We start from the raw sequence: 18,457 nt of genomic DNA, 5'->3' as shown, positions 1-18,457 counted from the left end.
ATCCTCAGGCTCCCTACTATATTGTCCCCTCCATTGATCTAATGGAATCTTTAACTTTTCTTGTTCGCCACGATAGCTTCACTTTTGCTTCTGAAAGGAATCTATATTTTATGTAAATAAAATGCGAGTGGTTGCCTATCTATTGTCTATCGTCATACAAAGAACAACAAAGAACAAAGGACAGTACAGCACAGGAACAGGCCCTTCGGCCCACCAAGCCTGCTCGGATCATGATGTCTGTTTAAACTAAAACCTTCTGTGCTTCCAGGGTCTGTATCCGTCTATTCCCATCCTATTCATGGATTCGTCAAGATGCCTCTTAAAACGTCACTGTCGTACCTGCTTCCACCACCACCTCCGGCAGCGAGTTCCAGGCACTCACCACCCTCTGTGTAAAAAATGTCCCTCGCACATCTCCTCTAAACTTTGCCCCTCGCACCTTAAATCTATGTCACCTGGTAATTGACTTTTCCAACCTGGGAAAAAGCTTCTGACTATCCACTCTGTCCGTGCCACTCATAATTTTGTAAACTTTTATCAGGTCGTCCCTCAACTCCGTCGCTCTAGTGAAAACAATCCGAGTTTATCCAACCTCTCCTCATAGCTAATACCCTCCAGGCCAGGCAAAATCCTGGTAAACCTCCTCTGTACTCTCTCCAAAGCCTCCACATCCTTTAGGTAATGTGGTGAGCAGAATTGTAGGCAATATTCCACGTGTGGCCTAACTAAGGTTCTGTACAGCTGCAGCATGACTTGCCAATTTTTATGCCCCAACCATTATCCACCTGCGTTGCCACTTACAGTGATATGTTTCTTGTAATTTCCCAATCTATCACAGACAACTTGCCCCTCATACCATGACAGTTTCCTTCTGCGAGAAACACCCAGATAAATTAGACAAAAGAACCCTGTAACCACCAGACCCCATCTTCATGGCAACGTGGCTGCTTTGGGAACTAAATATCTTCCAACGTGCAAACACCTTTTCATTCTGTGCTCCTCGTCAAACTTGGAACCAGGTAATCGCAACGAGGCTCAAAAATGGTCAGCCCACCGGAGGCAGAGGTGTTAGACCGGCCAGTCCAGCAGAAAGAAACCCTCCAATCATCACCATTCACCAGATGTCAGAATGAACAAAATGCAGTCCTGCATGTCAGTGAGAGCAGAAACAATAACAACAGAGCCAACATCTGTAATTTATTGTGAACTTGTTGGAGTCACAACAGGTGTGATGAATCACAAAACCCTTCCCCACATTGAGAGCAGATGAATGGTCTCTCCCCAGAATTAACTCGCTAGTGTCTCCGGAGTTGGGACGGTTCATTGAATGTCTCCCCTGCTCAGAGCAGGTGAATGGCTTCTTCCAGGTGTGAACTCGCTAGTGTTCCTGCAGTGTGTATGGATATCTGAATACCTTCTCTCACTAAGAGCAGGTTAACGCCTTCTCCCCTGTGTGAACTCGCTGGTGTCTCTGCAGGTGACATAACTGAGTGAATCCTTTTTCACACTGAGGGCAGGTGAACGGCCTCTCCTCAGTGTGAACTCGCTGATGTCTCCGCAGGTCCGATGATTGAGTGAATCCCTTCTCACACTGAGAGCAGGTGAACGGCCTCTCCTCAGTGTGAACTTGCTGATGTCTCCGCAGGTCGGATGATTGAGTGAATCCCTTCTCACACTGAGAGCAGGTGAATGGCCTCTCCCCAGTGTGAACTCGCTTGTGTGCCAGCAGGCTCGATGAACTAGTGAATCCCTTATCACACTGAGAGCAGGTGAACGGCCTCTCCCCAGTGTGAACCCGCTGGTGTGTCAGCAGGCTGGATAACCGAGTAAATCCCTTTTCACATTGAGAGCAGGTGAATGGCCTCTCCTCAGTGTGAACTCGCTGATGTCTCCGCAGGTCCGATGATTGAGTGAATCCCTTCTCACACTGAGAGCAGATGAACGGCCTCTCCCCAGTGTGAACTCGCTGGTGGATCTGCAGGCTCGATGAAGTAGTGAATCCCTTCTCACACTGAGAGCAGGTGAATGGCCTCACCCCAGTGTGAACTCGCTGATGTATCCGCAGGGTGGATGAATCACCGAATCCCTTCTCACATTGAGAGCAGGTGAACGGCCTCTCCCCAGTGTGAACCCGCTGGTGTTTCTGCAGGGCGAATAACCGAATGAATCCCTTCCCACACACAGAGCAGGTGAATGGCCTCTCCCCAGTGTGACTGCGCCGATGAGCTTCCAGCTGAGATGGGGCCCTGAATCCCTTCCCACAATCGACACATTTCCACCGTTTCTCCAGGGTGGGGGTCTCCTCGTGTCTCTCCAGGTTTGTCGATCAGTTGAAGCCTCGTCCACACACAGAACACGTGTAACGTCTCTCCCGCTGTGAATGGTATGATGTTTTTTGAGGCTGCGTAACTGGTTAAAGTCTTTCCACAGTCAACGCTCTGGAACACCCTCACTCGGGCGTGTGTCTCGGTGCTTTTCTAGTCACACTGATGTTTTGAAGCCGACAGAAAAGACAAACATTTCTCCTTCTCGATTCAAAGTCCAGTGATATTCAGTGCCAAGGAATTGAGAGATTCAGTCAGATTGAGACGTGATGTTTGAGATTTCTGTCTGTAATTCCTCCTCTTCTAATATCCTGTAAAAACAATTTATAAAAAGTTACTTTACTTCTCCTCATTTTGGAGAAGGTATCCTGAGGGTAACGACAGTCTGGCCGTGGGGTTAATCCTCCGGGTCCTCAATCTTATTGAGGAATGTCCCCTTGGATCTATTGTGGTGGTGATTCTTTTGTATTTTTGTTCTTTTGGGACGGTTTATGTGCTGTTGACTTTATCCTACTCTGGTACAGACGGAGCTTTTATCTGTGAAAGGAGCAGTTTGGGGAGACTTTGGTGCCTCTGGTGTAAAGTGAGTTGGAGGAGGGGTAATGGCGCACGCCCGATTGTGGCGTGAAAATCTGTTCCTGTTCTCTCTGTCGCCTAACTAATGGCGGCAGTTAATCTGCAAATTTTCTCAGGGAATGTACGGGGCATCCATCACCCTATCAGAAGGAAAAAGAGCCTCTCCTTTCTGAAGGAGAAAGTCAATATAGTTTTATTACTGGAAACACATCTGGATGATGAGGAACACTTTAAATTGAGGCGGGATTGGATGGGGCAGATTTTATCACCTCTTTTTCATTGAGTCGCAGACTTGTGGCAAACCTTATTATACACTATCCAAGCAGTCAGGGTAACTCTGCCGATTACAATGTGCATGTCAATTTCCTTTGTGCCGGTCCCCCCCATCTCCCGTCCCTCCCCTCTGCCCCCTTCACTCGTCGTTTCTGGGTTCTTTCCTGGGCCCTTCACTGTACAATGGGAGTTATCTGCTATTTACAAGTGGACGGTGCCCTCCCTTCCCCCCCATTGATGGGCCTCCCCCCTTCCACCCCGCGCACTCCCTGTCCTGTTTTAAACCTTCCCTTGGGGGTTCCTCTTCTTGTGTTTTTGTTCTCGGCTCTCTGGTCTCTGTGTCAGTTGGTTTCTGGCCTCTCCCTCCTTTTCCCAGTAGCCTCACCCCCCCACATCCCTTTTCCTGCCTGCTCCCTGTGATCCCGTTGGCTCCCGTACACCCACCTCCCTCCCCAGTGTTCCATTGGCCGCTGGCTTCAAACAGGTCCTGGAACAAGTTGGTGAATGGCCTTCACACTTTGTGGGAACCATCCTCTGACCCTCGGACGGTGAACTTGATCTTCTCCAGGTGGAGAAATTCCGATAGGTCTGCCAGCCAGTCTGAGCTGTGGGTGGTGCTGCTGATCGCCAGCCGAGCAGGATTCTCCAGCGGCCGATTAGAGAAGCAAAGGCAAGGGCGTCCAGCCTCTTCCCCATGAATAGTTCTGGCTGATCCGATACCCTGAAGACTGCCATTTGTGGGCCCGGCTCCACCCTCATAACCATGGACATTGCCTCTAAATAGGCTGTGCAGAATTCGACTAGCCTGGGGCATACCCAGATACCCAGAACATGTGGGCATGGTTTGCCGGGCCCCGCTGGCACCATTCACATTTGTCCTCCATCTCCGGGAAGAACCTGCTCATTCGGGTTCTTGTCAGGTGCGCTCTGTGCACAACATTCAGCTGCATGAAGCTTAGCCTTGCGTAGGAGAAGGTGTTGTTGGTCCCGTTCAGTGCTTCGCTCCAGAGTCCCCACCCTATTTCCGTCCCTCGCTCTTCCTCCCATTTTTCCTGGCTTTGGTCAAGTAAGGAGCGTATCCTTATTAAGAGTTGTCCGTACAGGTCCCCACAGTTTCCCTTCCCCAGACTGTCTGCGTCCAGTAACTCCTCTTGCATTGTACTTCTCAGGGTTCCTGGGTGTGCTGGTGTCTCCTTGCAGAGAAAGTTTTTGACCTGGAGCTCATCCCGGTTTGGTAGGTCCAGTCTCTCCGCCAGCTCCTCTAAGGTCGCTAGTCTATTTCCCGTGTAAAAGTCCCTAACCATCAGTGTTCCCCCATCCTGTCTCCACCTCTTGAAGGTGGTGTTGAGAATGGCTGGTGCAAACCTATGGTTGCTGCAGATGGGGGCCATGATGGACACATCGGTCAGACTGAAATGCTGCCACATCTGGTTCCAGGTTCTCAGGGTAGCTACCACCACTGGACTGGTGCTGGCGGGGATGGGAGTGTTGCCGTGGCGAGGGCCCGGAGGATCATTCCTGTACGTGAGGACTCGTCCATCATCAACCATTCTATGACTGGGTCCTTTACCCATCTCCTCACTCTTTCGGCCGTGGCTGCCCAGTGATAGTATTGCAAGTTCGGGAGGGCCAGGCCTCCCATGTTTCTTCTCCATTGTAGTACTGTTTTAAGGATTTTTGAATTCTTGCCCCTCCGCACAAACGCCATAATCACCTTATCTATTGAATGGAAAAAGGCCTTGAGGATGTAGATCGGTCAGGATCGAAACAGGAAGAGGAACCTGGGCAGTACGTTCATCTTGATCATCTGCATCCTCCCCACCAGGGAAAGCAGGAATCCATCCCATCTCTGTGGGTCATTTTTGACTTCCTCCGCCAGACTGGTCAGCTTCCACTTGTGGATCCGTGTCCACTCGTGGGAAACCTGGATCTCCAGGTAGCGGGATTTGTTTTGGGCTATTTTAACTGGGAGGCCCTCCAGCTCTGCCCCTCCCCCTCACCGGGAAATCTTTGTTTTTGCCCAGGTTGAGTTTGTAGCCCAAGATGATTCCGAACTCTCTCCGGGGAGGAGGGGGGTCTCGGAGGTGTACAGTCCCCTGTCGAAGGCCTCAAATGCTTGGTTGACCTTTTTTGGTTGGGCTACAGGACGGCTATGGTTGGGCGGCACGGTAGTACAGTGGTCAGCATTTTTGCTTCACAGCGCCAGGGTCCCAGGTTGGATTCCCGGTTTGGGTCACTGTCTGTGTGGAGTCTGCACATTCTCCCCTTGTCTGCGCGGGTTTCCTCCCACAAGTCCCGAAAGGCATACTGTTAGTTAATTTGGACATTCTGAATTCTCCCTCAGTGTACCCGAAGTGTGGCGACTAGGGGATTTTCACAGTAACTTCATTGCAGTGTTAATGTAAGTCTACATGTGACAATAATAAAGATTATTATACCAGTCTGCCTCTGTTATCCTTTACCTGGGATATTTCCCTCGTGGCTGCCTTCTTTCTCAGCTGGTGAACCAGCAGGCGGCGAGCCCTCTCTGTGCTCATAAAAGGTCCCTCGTGCCTGGCGGAGTTGGTGCACTGCCTTCCTGGTGGGGAGCAGGTCAAAGTTCTTTTGCAGCTTCTTCCTCTCCAGCAGAAGCTCTATGGTCAGGGCCTCGGAGTATCGTCTGTCAACCTCCAGACTGGAGTTGATCAGTTGCTGCCTAACCGCTCTCTCTTCCCTGTCTCTACGAGCCTTTTGGTGATTATTTCTCCCCGAATCACAGCCTTCAGTGCCTCCCAGAATGTGGAAGGTGAGACTTCCCCGTTCTGGCTGTTAGTGATGTACTTACCGATGGCCGGTGATGTTTTCTGGCAGGAGACCTTGTCGGCCAAGAGGGTCGTGTCCAACCTCCATGTGGGGCATTGGGCTTGGCCCATCTCCAACCTCACATCCATGTAATGTGGAGTGTGGTCTGAGATTACAATCATGGATTATTTCGCTCTGACTATTTCTGGAAGCACCGATTTCCCCACAACAAAGAAGCCGATGCGAGTGTAGACCTTGTGTACTGGTGAGAAGAACGGGAATTCCTTCTCATCCGGGTGTAAGAATCACCAGGGATCCACTGCCCCATCTGCTCCATGAACCGCCAGGGATCCACTGCCCCATGAACGTTCCCAGTTCCCTCGCCATGTCTGTCATTTTCCCTGTTCTGGGACTGATCTGTCAGTCAATGGATCCTGTGAACAGTTGTGAAGTTCCCCCTCTCATGATCAGACCGTATCCCCTCTCTTCCATCTCCCCCCCCCCCCCCACCCCACCGTATCCCCCCTCTTCTATTCTCCCACCCACCCCACCGTATTCCTCCCTATCTGCCCCCCCCCCCCCCCACCCCACTGTATCCCCCCTCTATCTGCTCCCCCCCCCCCTCCCAGATGCTCTCTTCCCAGTGGGAGATGTGCCGCAGTCCCGCTCTCTCCCGTACTTCCTGGCACTAGCTTTCCCGCTGGTGTGTGGCCCCCCCCCAGGATCGATCTGACCCCCTCCTACGCCCGCTCTGCTTGTGCCCCTGCTGTCTCCTCCTCACCATCTCCTGCGCTCTGCTGCCCTCGCCCCCTCCCTCCTATGAGCTGGCTCCCCTGTTCATTGCGAGGTGACGCAGTCGGAGTGACCTGTGAGCCCTGTCGATCTCTGGCGGTTTGGGGAAGCTGTCCCTCCCAATCAGGTTGCCCAGCGTTTGGGCCACGTATTCGATTGGGTCCCTGCCCTCAATCCCCTCTGGCAGACCCACTATCTGAATGTTCTATCTCCTTGACCGATTCTACTGGTCCTCGATCTTTTCCAGCTCTCGAACTGTGCTCCCCGGGCTTCCAGTTTCCTCAACATGCCATTGAGCATCTTCTGCATCGCGGCTAGCACCTCCGCCAGCTTGACCGTCACCCTTAACTCAGCCTTAATGTCATCCTTCATTGCGTTAAATTCCTTGGTTAGGAACATCCTCCATCCATCGCCTGGTCGGGGGGAGGGGGGGGGCTTGTTTTCTGGGTCGCCGGTCTCCCTCTGTCGGGAAGACTGGAGACCCCTCGCCTCGTGGGGCCGCCGACCCGCTTGCTCGCCGCTCCTGTCCCTTGCCGCAGTTTCTGTGACCCTGCAGCCTTTCGAGCTGTTGCTTTCTGGCATTTTGTTGTCCGCACTATTGTTGAGGGTGAGGGGATGTTTAAGTCTGATTTTGCGGCTAAATTCGGCCGACAGTGCCTATTTTTCTGTTGTATGGAGGAGAGCCACCTGATGTGTGACTACTCAGCACATCCCCGTCACAAGTTCCCTTTCTTTTGAATGTTGACTTGAAACTGCGATCTTATGTTTTGGCGATAAGGCTGGAGGACATCCTTCCGACAATCATGCGGGAGGACCAGACTGGGTTTATACGGAGAAGATTTTCCAGTGACAATGTTGGAAGGTTGCTGAATGTGATTCAGACTTTTCAGAAATATGCATTGGATGGGCTGGTGATCTCCTTCGATGCAGAGAAAGCTTTTGCTCGAGTTGAGTGGAATTATCTGGTGTATCCGCTGCGAGGCTTCGGGTTGGGTGAGGATTATATTGAGTGGATTCAATTGTTATATCACAGACTGGTAGCAGCGGTGTTCACCAATGGTTTAAGGGTGTCGAAGTTTCAGCTTCAGAGAGGAACTAGACAGGGCTGCCCTCTGTCCCCCTTGCTGTTTGCGTTGGTCACTGAGCCCTTGCCAGAGGCTATTAGATCGGATCCTCTGATATCGGGCCTGGAGGGTGGGGTGAGGCAGCACAAATCACTGTGTGTGCAGAGGACGGGCTGCAGTTTGTGTTGAACCCCAGTGTTTCAGTCCTGGAGTAGTGGATAGATTTTTAAAAAGTATTTTCATTCAGATTTTAACATTTACAACACATAACATTACAAAGTAAAACCAACACAAAACCCCTAAACCCACCCCAACTCCCGAACCAACCTCTCCACCTCACTCCCTTCCCTCCCCGCTAGCAGTTGACGATAACCAGCTCCTTGAAATGATAGAACATAGAATCCCTACAGTGCAGAAGGAGGCCATTCGGCCCATCGAGTCTGCACCAGCTCTTTGAAAGAGCACCCCATGTCTCCACCCTCTCCCTGTAACCTATTAACCCCACCTACCCTTTAATGTAAGCCGACAAAGGCTCCATCTCCCTGCCCCTACCCCACGCCTACTCTGCGATCGCCGCCCAATAATAGTATAACAGGTTCAGCAGGGCCAAGCCCCTGACTGTTGCCCTCTCTGAATCACCGTCTTCCTAATCCTTGCCAACTTATCTGCCCATACAAACGATTAAACCAACCAATCCACCCCCATAAAGAACAATTTCAGCAAAAAGACCATTAGGCACGGAGATAAAAATAAAAACCACAGCAAAATGTTCATCTTAAACAGCTGTACCCGATTGTGGATAGATGTAGTGACTTCTCTGGTGAGAAGATGAATTTTACTGAGTCAGAGGCCATGCTGGTGGGAGGAGGGGGGTGTTGAAGGGTAAGCCTCCTCCTCTTGCTAAGTTCCCTTTCAGATGCCCCCGCCTTGGGATTTAAATGTCTGGGAATGTCGATGTCCCCCTCTTTCAGACAGCTATAAGGGACTAATTTTCCACAGCTGATAGTGACTATTAGGTGGGACCTTGCCCAGTGGTCGGCTCTTCCGATTTCATGGTGAGGGAAGATCGCCTTCATTAAAATGAATGTGTTGTCCAGACTGTTTTACCCTCTGCAGAAGTGGCCTATACTGCTGTCGACCAGAGTCATTAAGGAAATTAATGAAATGATTAGTACATTTATCTGGAACAAAAATAAACTTCACCTCAAGTTTGTTAAGCTCCAATCACCAGGAGCTAAGGGAGGTTTGTGTCTCCCAAATATCAGGCTTTATCAATTGGCCTCTCATCTTAGGTTCATCCGGAATTTGGTTAGGATAGACCCAATATCCATCAGGCTCGATATGGAAGCAGACCAGCCAGTTATCCCTCTATCCAAAACTGGCATAGACTGATTACGGAATGTATCCCATTGCAATTTTTAATGTCTGTACTTCATTCTAAGTCTGATGCATCTGTTAAATTATGAGACCCCTAGCTCAAATACATGTGCTCCAATTTGACTGGCTTGCTCCTCCAGGGCTTTCAATTCAACTGAGCCCAGAGTAGGGCACAGTGAGGCACAGTGGTTAGCACTAGGTTTGACTCCTTGAGTAGCTGTCAGCGTGGAGATGCACATTCTTCCTATATCTGCATGGGTGCTCTGGTTTCCTCTCACAGTCCAAAGATGTGCAGTTAAGTGGCTTGGTCATGCTAAATTGCCCCTTCGTGTCTAAAGGTGTTAGGTTAGGTGGGTTGACGATGATCAATGCACTAGATTATGGGAATATTGTGGGGTGTATGCCTCAGGGAGTGCTTTTTCTGAGGGTCAGTGCAGACTTGAAGAAGAACCTTCTGCACTATCGAGATTCTGTGTCATCTATGTTATTTTAATTTGACTATGCTGTTAGTCTGTTTTGTAATATTTTGGGGTATGCGCCCTGCATTGTTATTCTTCTGTTTTTATATAATCTTACCCTCTTTCCCCACTCACGATGTTAACCTGTTAACTGGTTGTTCAATGAATCGGGCATTTCATATAGCAGCTCCAGTCCCTAAAATATCCTGCACAAATTAATTTTGCAATGTGTTGCTTGTATTTATGCGGCAGTATCAGTTGTGCTACACTATCCCCATTTTCCATCAATATTTCTGTTCGTCTGTTGCATTCATTATTTAAAAAATGGTTTAAAAAATATATATATATTAAAAATCTGTCCAACTCATCCTTGAATATATTCAGTGACTCCGACTCCACTGGTCCCTGTGAGAGAGAAGTCCAGAGACTAACAACCCTCTGAGGGAAGAGATGACTGGAAATATATAAATAGCGACAGTACAATATAACACAACCAGAAATAACAATAAATGTATTTTATTACAGAACCATAAATAATATATCTAATCTGTACCATTTAAAAATACCAGACATATCTCTGTCTGATATTAATTTACTGTCTCTTAAATGTCAGCCATCTCCAGGGGAAATCAGCCCTTTAATTGTGAACATTGGGAAAGAAATCACCCTTTTAGCCAGACAAATAAATGTGTCAAGCTGAGGGAGCAAAGGGTGTCAATGTGTTTAAGAGAGAAAGAGAGAGAGACCTGGGCCAAGCTTTCCAGAGTCTGCACCCTCCCGGGATTCACTTCCTTTCCCTTCAGTTGCTGCAAGTGACGCATTGAAGGTCAGAATGAGAAAAGAAAGTGTTTTACTCACAGATGTTGGCGACAGGAAAGGTTTTTCCTTCACTTCCGCTGTGACATCACAATGGCGCCCTGCCTGAATCAACCAATAGGAATTACTCTATTCCACGTTATCGTCATCGGGTTCCAGTGCGCAGGCCCGGCGCTCCCCGCCCCCACCCGTTGCTTCGCCCGCCCCCTGAACAAGGGAGAAAAAAACCGACAACAGAACCTCCTCGAAACAAGGTTTCCAGGCAACCGGCTGACGGCCAGAGCAAGATGCCAATCGGTGATCGCCTCCTGCCCACGACTGCGCATGTCCAAGGGAGGGGGAACTGCGCATGTGCGAAGGATAGCCCGCCTCCTGACCTTTTTCCTGAGCTATTGACCAATGGAAAGAAAGAGTTGGAGGACCGGAAGGACTCTTGTCCTCCAGCTGATCAGCGCGGGCTTTGTATAACTGCTGGATTGAACTTCACAAGTTCTTCCTGTCTCCAACATCTGTGAGTAAAACACTTTCTTTTCTCGTTCTCACCTTCAATTGGTCACTTGCAGCAACTGAAGGGAAAGGAAGAGAATCCAGGGAGGGTGCAGACTCTGCAAAGCTTGGCCCAGGTCTCTCTCTCTCTCTCTCAAAGACATTGACATCTTTTGCTCCCTCAGCTTCACACATTTATTTGTCTGGCTAAAAGGATGGTCACAAGGAACAGAAATAATGCTCCACACCCGCCAACACATCACCAGACTGCTCAGACTTGTATAATCCTGCATAGAATTCCCGAAATTCTTGTTTATTTCCTCCGTCTTCATGGCCCTTTTCCTTCCACCAAGCCACACAGAGAAAATCGCTCCAAAGTTGGCCTTTGTATTTGCTCAAGAACTTCACACGTCTGGAGGGGGAAATACCAGGGGCCAAGTTAAAGAAAAGGAAGAACTCAAACTCTTCCTTAAAATGTGTAGTAAATGAAGTACCTCTTGTCAGGAAGGCACCAAACCTCCACTTTCTCGAGTAAAAGTTCCAGTGGGGGTGGGGGGTGGAGGGCGGTGTGGGGGTAGTGAGGGGTGGGGGTGGGGGGGGGGGGGGGGGGGGGGGATGTGAAAATGAAAATATTCCCTGTGGTGCAGGAGAATACCGTAGAATCGTCCTCGGCACAAAAAAGTCATTGATTCTAGTACGGCATTGCTGTGGGACTGGAAAGAAGGTTAAATCTCCACCACTCGGGTGCAAAGTCCTCCAAACATCCACATAACACCTCCTCACAAGCTGAGGCCAACACCCTAGCTTGAAGTGAGGGGAGGGGTGGGGGGGTTGGTTACTGGGAGCTTATCTACCAGAGGATTTAAGTGGCAGTTGAAGTCGCCAAATGTGAGTTGAAGCCACCTCTGCAAAATTCACAAAAGCCTTCGTAATTAATTCCGGGAGCAATTTGGGGTCCATAAACATTCATTATTGAAACAACATCTCCATGCATCGAACCTCTAATGGTCACATATCTACGTTCTTTATCCTCCGTGCAGGTTTCAACTTTGAAAAGGATATTTTTATTAATAAAGATTGCCACATCCCTGCTACTTGATGAAAAAAGAGGCCCAAAAAAACCTGCCTCACCCAATTCCGCCTCAATTTAAAGTACTCCTCATCACAGAATCCCTACAGTGCAGAAGGAGGCCATTCGGCCCATCAATTCTGAACCTGCCTTTGAAAGAGCACTCTACTTAAGCCCATGCCTCCAGTCTATCCAAATCACCTAGTATTCCTACCCAATCTTTTTCAACACAAAGGGGCAATTTAGCATGGCCAATCCACCTAATCTGCACATCTTTTGGACTGTGGGAGGAAACCGGAGATCCCAGAGGAAACCCACAATGACACTGGGAGAATGTGCAAACTCCACACAGCCAGTCACCTGAGTCCGGAATTGAACCTGGGTCCTTGGAGCTGTGAGGCAGCAGTGCTAGCCACCGTGTCGACCCCAATTGAGTTTAATCTAGATGCGTTTCGTGGAATAAAGCTATGTCGACTTTCTCCTTAAGAAAGGAGGCAATCATTTTCCTTCTGATAGGGTGATGGATGCCCCGTACATTCCCTGAGAAAATTTGCAGATTAACTGCCGCCATTAGTTTGGCAACAGAGAGAACAGGAACAGACTTTCACGCCACAATCGGGCGTGCTCCATTACCCCCCTCTCCAACCCACTTTACACCACAGGCACCAAAGTCTCCCCAAACTGCTCCTTTCACAGCCCCGTCTGTACCAGAGTAGGATAAAGTCAACAACACATAAACCCTCCAATAATAACAAAATACAAAAATACAAAAGAATCACCACCACAGTAGATCCAAGGGGATATTCCTCAATAAGACTGAGGACCCTGAGGATTAACCCCACAGCCAAACTGTTGTTACCCTCAGGATACCTTCTCCAAATTGAGGAGAAGAAAATAAGGCCCAACAAGGAAATGGGGATCGAATGTCCTTCCCGCATTTTAGACCCACCCATGAAAACCTGCATCCACCACCACCCACCCTTTGGCAATGGCGCCACTCGGTTCTGCCATAATTAACGCTCGGATAATAGAAGAAAGATGATGGATAATAAGCACACGGCACATCTACCATAACTGAGATAAGATAATACGAGTCCCTGGAACACTCGAGGAGAAGAAGACATTCAATCGGCGCTCACAGAATAACAACTCCCTTCAACAGGATAAAAGATAACAAATTCAGACAACAACACCATGATAGGGAAAGAGTTTAGATTAGAGCCTGAGTTAGCCTGAGCTGCAAATCATCGCTCCAAATCCTTGCCATTCTGGATTTAATGAAGGCCAAGGCAGTAGTCGGATTATTGAAAGACTTGACGGAGTTGTCGGATACAATTTTCAGTGTCACAGGATAAAGCGACATAATTCACTCCCGCAGCCTTGAGTTCCCTTCAAACTTCATCGAAGCCTCGATTCTTCGTTTGTGTGGCTGCCGAAAAGTCCTGGAAGAAGGAAATCCTCACTCCCTCATGGAGCCAGGTCCCACCTCGCCTTACCCGTCTCCAGGACCTTCTGGTTATCTTTCAAGTTGTGGAAGTGAATGATTACAGGCCTGGGATGAAAACTATCCCTCAGCCTCAAAGACAGGATCCGATGCCCATTCTCATTGGAATCGCCCAGGCTTCACATCCAGCTTGGGAAACGTGGCAGCCGGTCCTCGAAGAACCTAACGTGAGCCTCACCCTCCACACCTTCTGGCAGGCCGACGACTCGGGTGTTATTTCGCTGACCCTGGGTTCTCCACGTTCCGGGACTACTGCCACTGGCCAGTTTTCCAAGGATTGAATTCTTGCCTCCGTCGAGGAGGCACCTTGCTCAACTTTCAGGATTCTTTCCTCGGGATCATCGAGCCTCTTCATGGTGTTTTGAAGCTCGGCCTCATGAGCTCACAGATATTGAGTCAGCACACTCAGCCTCTGGTCAGTAACACGGCTGATAGTAATAATAATAATCTTTATTGTCACAAGTAGGCTTACATTAACACTGTAATGACATTACTGTGAAAATCCCCTAGTCGCCACACTCCGGCACCTGTTCGGGTACACAGAGGGCAGAATTCAGAATGTCCAAATTACCAAACAGCACGTCTTTCGTGATTTGCGGGAGTAAACCGGAGCACCCAGAGGAAACCCACACTGACACAGGGAGAACATGCAGACTCCGCACAGACAGTGACCCAAGCCGGGAATCGAACCCGGATCCTTGGCACTGTGAAGCAACAGTGCTAACCACTGTGCTACATTGCCTCAGTCATCAAGTATTTTCAGGAGCAACATTGATACGTTTTTAGATATTGAAGATATCGAGGGATATGGGGATTAGTGTGGGAAAATGGTGCTGATTAGATCGGCCAATGAGCTCATTGAATGGTTGCGCAGGTTTGATGGGCCGAATAGCCGACTGCAGCTTGTATTTGTTATGGCCTCTGTGTCCAGGACAGGAAGCAGTGAGCATGGATCTGTCAATCAGCCTGAATCAGCACCTTCAGGAGAATTGGGAGGGTGAATATTAGATACAGCAGAGTGAGAATGGAGGGAGAGTGTGTGGGATGGAGATTTACAGCTTTTGAGGAATGAGAGAGGAAAGAATGTTCTCTAGGAACAAGAATTGTCTGTTCTGAATTTCTATCCTGTACTGACAGTGATGTCTTTTGTAAATTGCTTTTACAGGATATTAGAAGAGGAGGAATTACAGACAGAAATCACAAATATCACGTCTCAATCTGACTGAGTCTCTCAATTCCTTGGAACTGAATATCACCAGACTTAGAATCTAGAAGGAGAAATGTTTGTCTTTTCTGTTGGCTTCAAAAGATTTTAACCATCAGTGTGACTGGAAAAGCACCGAGACACACACACCCGAGTGAGAGTGTTCCAGAGCACCGACTGTGGAAAGAGCTTTAACCAGTTACACAGCCTGAAAAAACATCACACCATTCACAGCGGGGAGAGACCGTACACTGTGTGGACGAGGCTTCAACTGAGAGTCAAACGTGGAGAAACACGAGGACACCCAAAACATGGAGAAACCGTGGAAATGTGGGGACTGTGGGAAGGGATTCAGGACTCCATCTGCACTGGAATCTCATCGACGCGTTCACACTGGGGAGAAGCCATTCACCTGCTCTCAGTGTGAGAAGGGATTCACTCAATTATCCCACCTGCGAAGACATCGACGCATTCACAGTGGGGAGAGGCCGTTCACCTGCTCTCAGTGTGGGAAGGGATTCACTCGGTTATCCTGCCTGCGGCCACACCAGCGAGTTCACACTGGGGAGAGGCCGTTCACCTGCTCTCAGTGTGAGAAGGGATTCACTACTTTATCGAGCCTTTGGAGACACCAACGAGTTCACACTGGGGAGAGGCTGTTCACCTGCTCTCAGTGTGAGAAGGGATTCACTGAGTTATCAAAACTGTGGATACATCAGCGAGTTCACACTGGGGAGAGGCCGTTCACCTGCTCTCAGTGTGGGAGGAGATTCACTGAGTTATCCAGCCTGCGGACACACCAGCGAGTTCACACTGGGGAGAGGCCATTCACCTGCTCTCAGTGTGAGAAGGGATTCACTACTTCATCGAGCCTGCGGATACATCAGCGAGTTCACACTGGGGAGAGGCCATTCACCTGCTCTCAGTGTGAGAAGGGATTCACTACTTCATCGAGCCTGCTGATACATCAGCGAATTCACACTGGGGCGAGGCCATTCACCTGCTCTCAGTGTGAGAAGGGATTCACTACTTCATCGAGGCTGCTGACACACCAGCGAGTTCACACCGGGGAGAGGCCGTTCACCTGCTCTCAGTGTGAGAAAGGATTCACTACTTCACCGAGCCTGCGGAAACACCAGCGAGTTCACACTGGGGAGAGACCGTTCACCTGCTCTCAGTGTGAGAAGGGATTCACTACTTCATCGAGGCTGCTGACCCACCAGCGAGTTCACACCGGGGAGAGGCCGTTCACCTGCTCTCAGTGTGAGAAGGGATTCACTACTTCATCGAGCCTGCAGAGACACCAGCGAGTTCACACAGTGCAGAAGGCATTAACCTGCTCTTAGTGAGAGAAGGGATTCAGATATCCATACACCCTGCGGGAACCCTCGCGAGTTCACACCTGGAAACTGCTCCGAGCAGGGGAGACATTCGATGATCCCTCCCAACTCCGGAGACACTAGCGAGTTAATGCTGGGGAGAGACCATTCATCTGCTCTCAATGTGGGGAGGAGGGGATTGTGATTCATTACACCTGTTGTGCCTCGGACAAGTTCACAATAAATTACAGATGTTGGCTCCGTTGTTATTGTTTCTGCTCTCACTGACATCCAGGACTGCATTTTGTTCATTCTGACATCTGGTGAATGGTGATGATTGGAGGGTTTCTTTCTGCTGGACTGGCCGGTCTAACACCTCTGCCTCCGGTGGGCTGACCATTTTTGAGCCTCGTTGCGATTACCTGGTTCCAGGTTGGCGAGGAGCACAGAATGAAAAGGTGTTTGCACATTGTAAGATATTTAGTTCCCAAAGCTGCCACGTTGCCATTAAGATGAGCTATGGTGGTTACATGGGGCGGGATTCTCCGACCCCCCCGCTGGGTCGGAGAATCGCGGTACCGGAGATTCGGCGGGGGTGGGAATTGTGCTGCGCCGGTTGGCGGGCCCCTCCCGGCGATTCTCCGGCCCGCGATGGGCTGATGTCCCGCTGCTGTAATGCTGGTCCCGCCGGCGTGAATTAAACCACCTCCCTTACCGGCGGCGCGAGCGGGCTCCGGGGTCCTGGGGGGAGGCATGGGGGGATCTGGCCCGGGGGTTGCCCCCACGGTGGCCGCCCCCATGGTGGCCTGGCCCGAGATCGGGGCCCACCGATCTGTGGGCGGGCCTGTGCCGTGGGGGCACTCTTTCCCCTCCGCGTCGGCCATAGCCTCCGCAATGGCCGACACGGAGGTGAACCCCCTCCCCCCCCCCCCACGCATGCGCGGGGATGACGTCAGCTGCCGCTCCCGCGCATACGCAGACTTCCGCTGGCCGGCGGAGTCCCTTCGGCCCCAGCTGGCGTGACGCCAAAGGCCTTCCACGCCAGCCGGCGGGACGGCAACTCCTCTGGCGCGGGCCTGGCCCCTAAAGGTGCGGAGGAAGCACCTTTGGGGCGGCCCGACGCCGGAGTGGTTCACGCCACTCCATCCCGCTGGGACCCCCCGCCCCGCCGGGTAGGGAAGAGTCCCGCCCATGGTTCTTTTGTTTAATTTATCTGAGTGTTTCTCGCAGAAGGAAACTGTCAGGGTATGAGGGGCAAGTTGTCTTTGGTAGATTGGGAAATTACAATAAACATATCACTGAAAGTGGCAAAGCAGGTGGATAAGGAGCTAAGAAGGCAGACGACATGCTTGTCTTCATTGGCCGGGACATTGAGTATGAAAATTGGCAAGTCATGCTGCAGCTGTACAGAACCTTAGTTCGGCCACACGTGGAATATTGCCGACAATTCTGGTCACCACATTACCAAAAGGATACGGAGGCTTTGGAGAGAGTACAGAGGAGGTTTACCAGGATGTTGCCTGGCCTGGAGGGTATTAGCTGTCAGGAGAGGTTGGATAAACTCGGATTGTTTTCAGTAGAGTAGTTTTCAGAGGTTGAGGAACGACCTGATAAAGGTTTACAAAGTTATGAGTGGCATGGACAGAGTGGATAGTCAGAAGCTTTTTCCCAGGTTGGAAAAGTCAATTACCAGGTGCCAGAGGTTTAGGTGTGAGGGGCAAAGTTTTGAGGAGATGTGTGAGGGAAGTTTTTTTACACAGAGGGTGGTGAGTGCCTGGAACTCGCTGCTGGAGGAGGTGGTGGAAGCAGGTACGATAGTGACGTTTAAGAGACATCTTGACGAATACATGAATAGGATGGGAATAGACGGATACAGACCCTGGAAGCACAGAAGGTTTTATTTTAGACAGACATTATGATCTGAGCAGGCTTGGTGGGCCGAAGGGCCTGTTCCTGTGCTGTACTGTCCTTTGTTGTTCTTTGTATGATGATAGACAATAGACAGGCAACCACTCGCATTTTATTTACATAGTGAAGCTGTCGTGGCTAACAAGAAATGTTAAAGATTCTAGTAGATCAATGGACGAGACTCATAAAGAGGCCCAAATAGAAGTGAGCCTGAGGATTGGGAACTTGTTTTAGAATTCAGCAAAGAGGACCAAGAACATTACATTAACACTGATAAAGAGAAAATAGAATATGAGAGCAAACTGGGGAGAACTGGAAAAGCTCCTATAGGAATGTGAAAAGGAAAAGATTAGCAAAGACCAATGTGGGTCCATTCCAGGCAGAGACAGGAGAGTTTATAATGGTGGATAAGGAAATGGCAGAGAAACTAAACAATGTGTGTCTGTCTTCACGGAGGAAGATACAGAAATTGTCCCAAAAACACGAGAGAACCAAGGGGACTACTG

The 18,457-nt window shown here is 49.8% G+C and overlaps 2 protein-coding genes across 2 annotated transcripts; one reads left to right on the top strand and one right to left on the bottom strand.

The window, feature by feature from the left end:
- Nucleotides 1-1,176: 1,176 nt before the first annotated feature.
- LOC140418061 (uncharacterized) lies at nucleotides 1,177-2,326 on the bottom strand (the record flags this gene model as incomplete). The annotated part of the gene is made up of 1 exon (XM_072501488.1): nucleotides 1,177-2,326. A coding segment is annotated over one exon (903 nt), but the record flags the coding sequence as incomplete, so codon positions are not given.
- Nucleotides 2,327-10,662: 8,336 nt separating this feature from the next.
- LOC140422432 (uncharacterized) lies at nucleotides 10,663-16,308 on the top strand. Its single transcript, XM_072507447.1, has 2 exons — nucleotides 10,663-10,972; nucleotides 14,686-16,308. The coding sequence occupies exon 2, from the start codon at nucleotides 15,036-15,038 to the stop codon at nucleotides 16,068-16,070; it is 1,035 nt and encodes a 344-aa protein (XP_072363548.1). The 5' UTR covers nucleotides 10,663-10,972; nucleotides 14,686-15,035; the 3' UTR covers nucleotides 16,071-16,308.
- The last annotated feature ends 2,149 nt before the right edge of the window (nucleotides 16,309-18,457 follow it).

This window comes from Scyliorhinus torazame, chromosome 5 (genome assembly GCF_047496885.1).
Source record: "Scyliorhinus torazame isolate Kashiwa2021f chromosome 5, sScyTor2.1, whole genome shotgun sequence".
NCBI classification, from domain to species: domain Eukaryota; kingdom Metazoa; phylum Chordata; class Chondrichthyes; order Carcharhiniformes; family Scyliorhinidae; genus Scyliorhinus; species Scyliorhinus torazame.
The sequence above is the reverse complement of the archived record's forward strand: the minus strand, read 5'-3'. Positions and strand labels throughout refer to the sequence as shown.

Coding starts and splice junctions, on each gene's coding strand:
- LOC140422432 (XM_072507447.1), top strand. CDS start 15,036: ATGGAGAAACCGTGGAAATGTGGGGACTGTGGGAAGGGATTCAGGACT.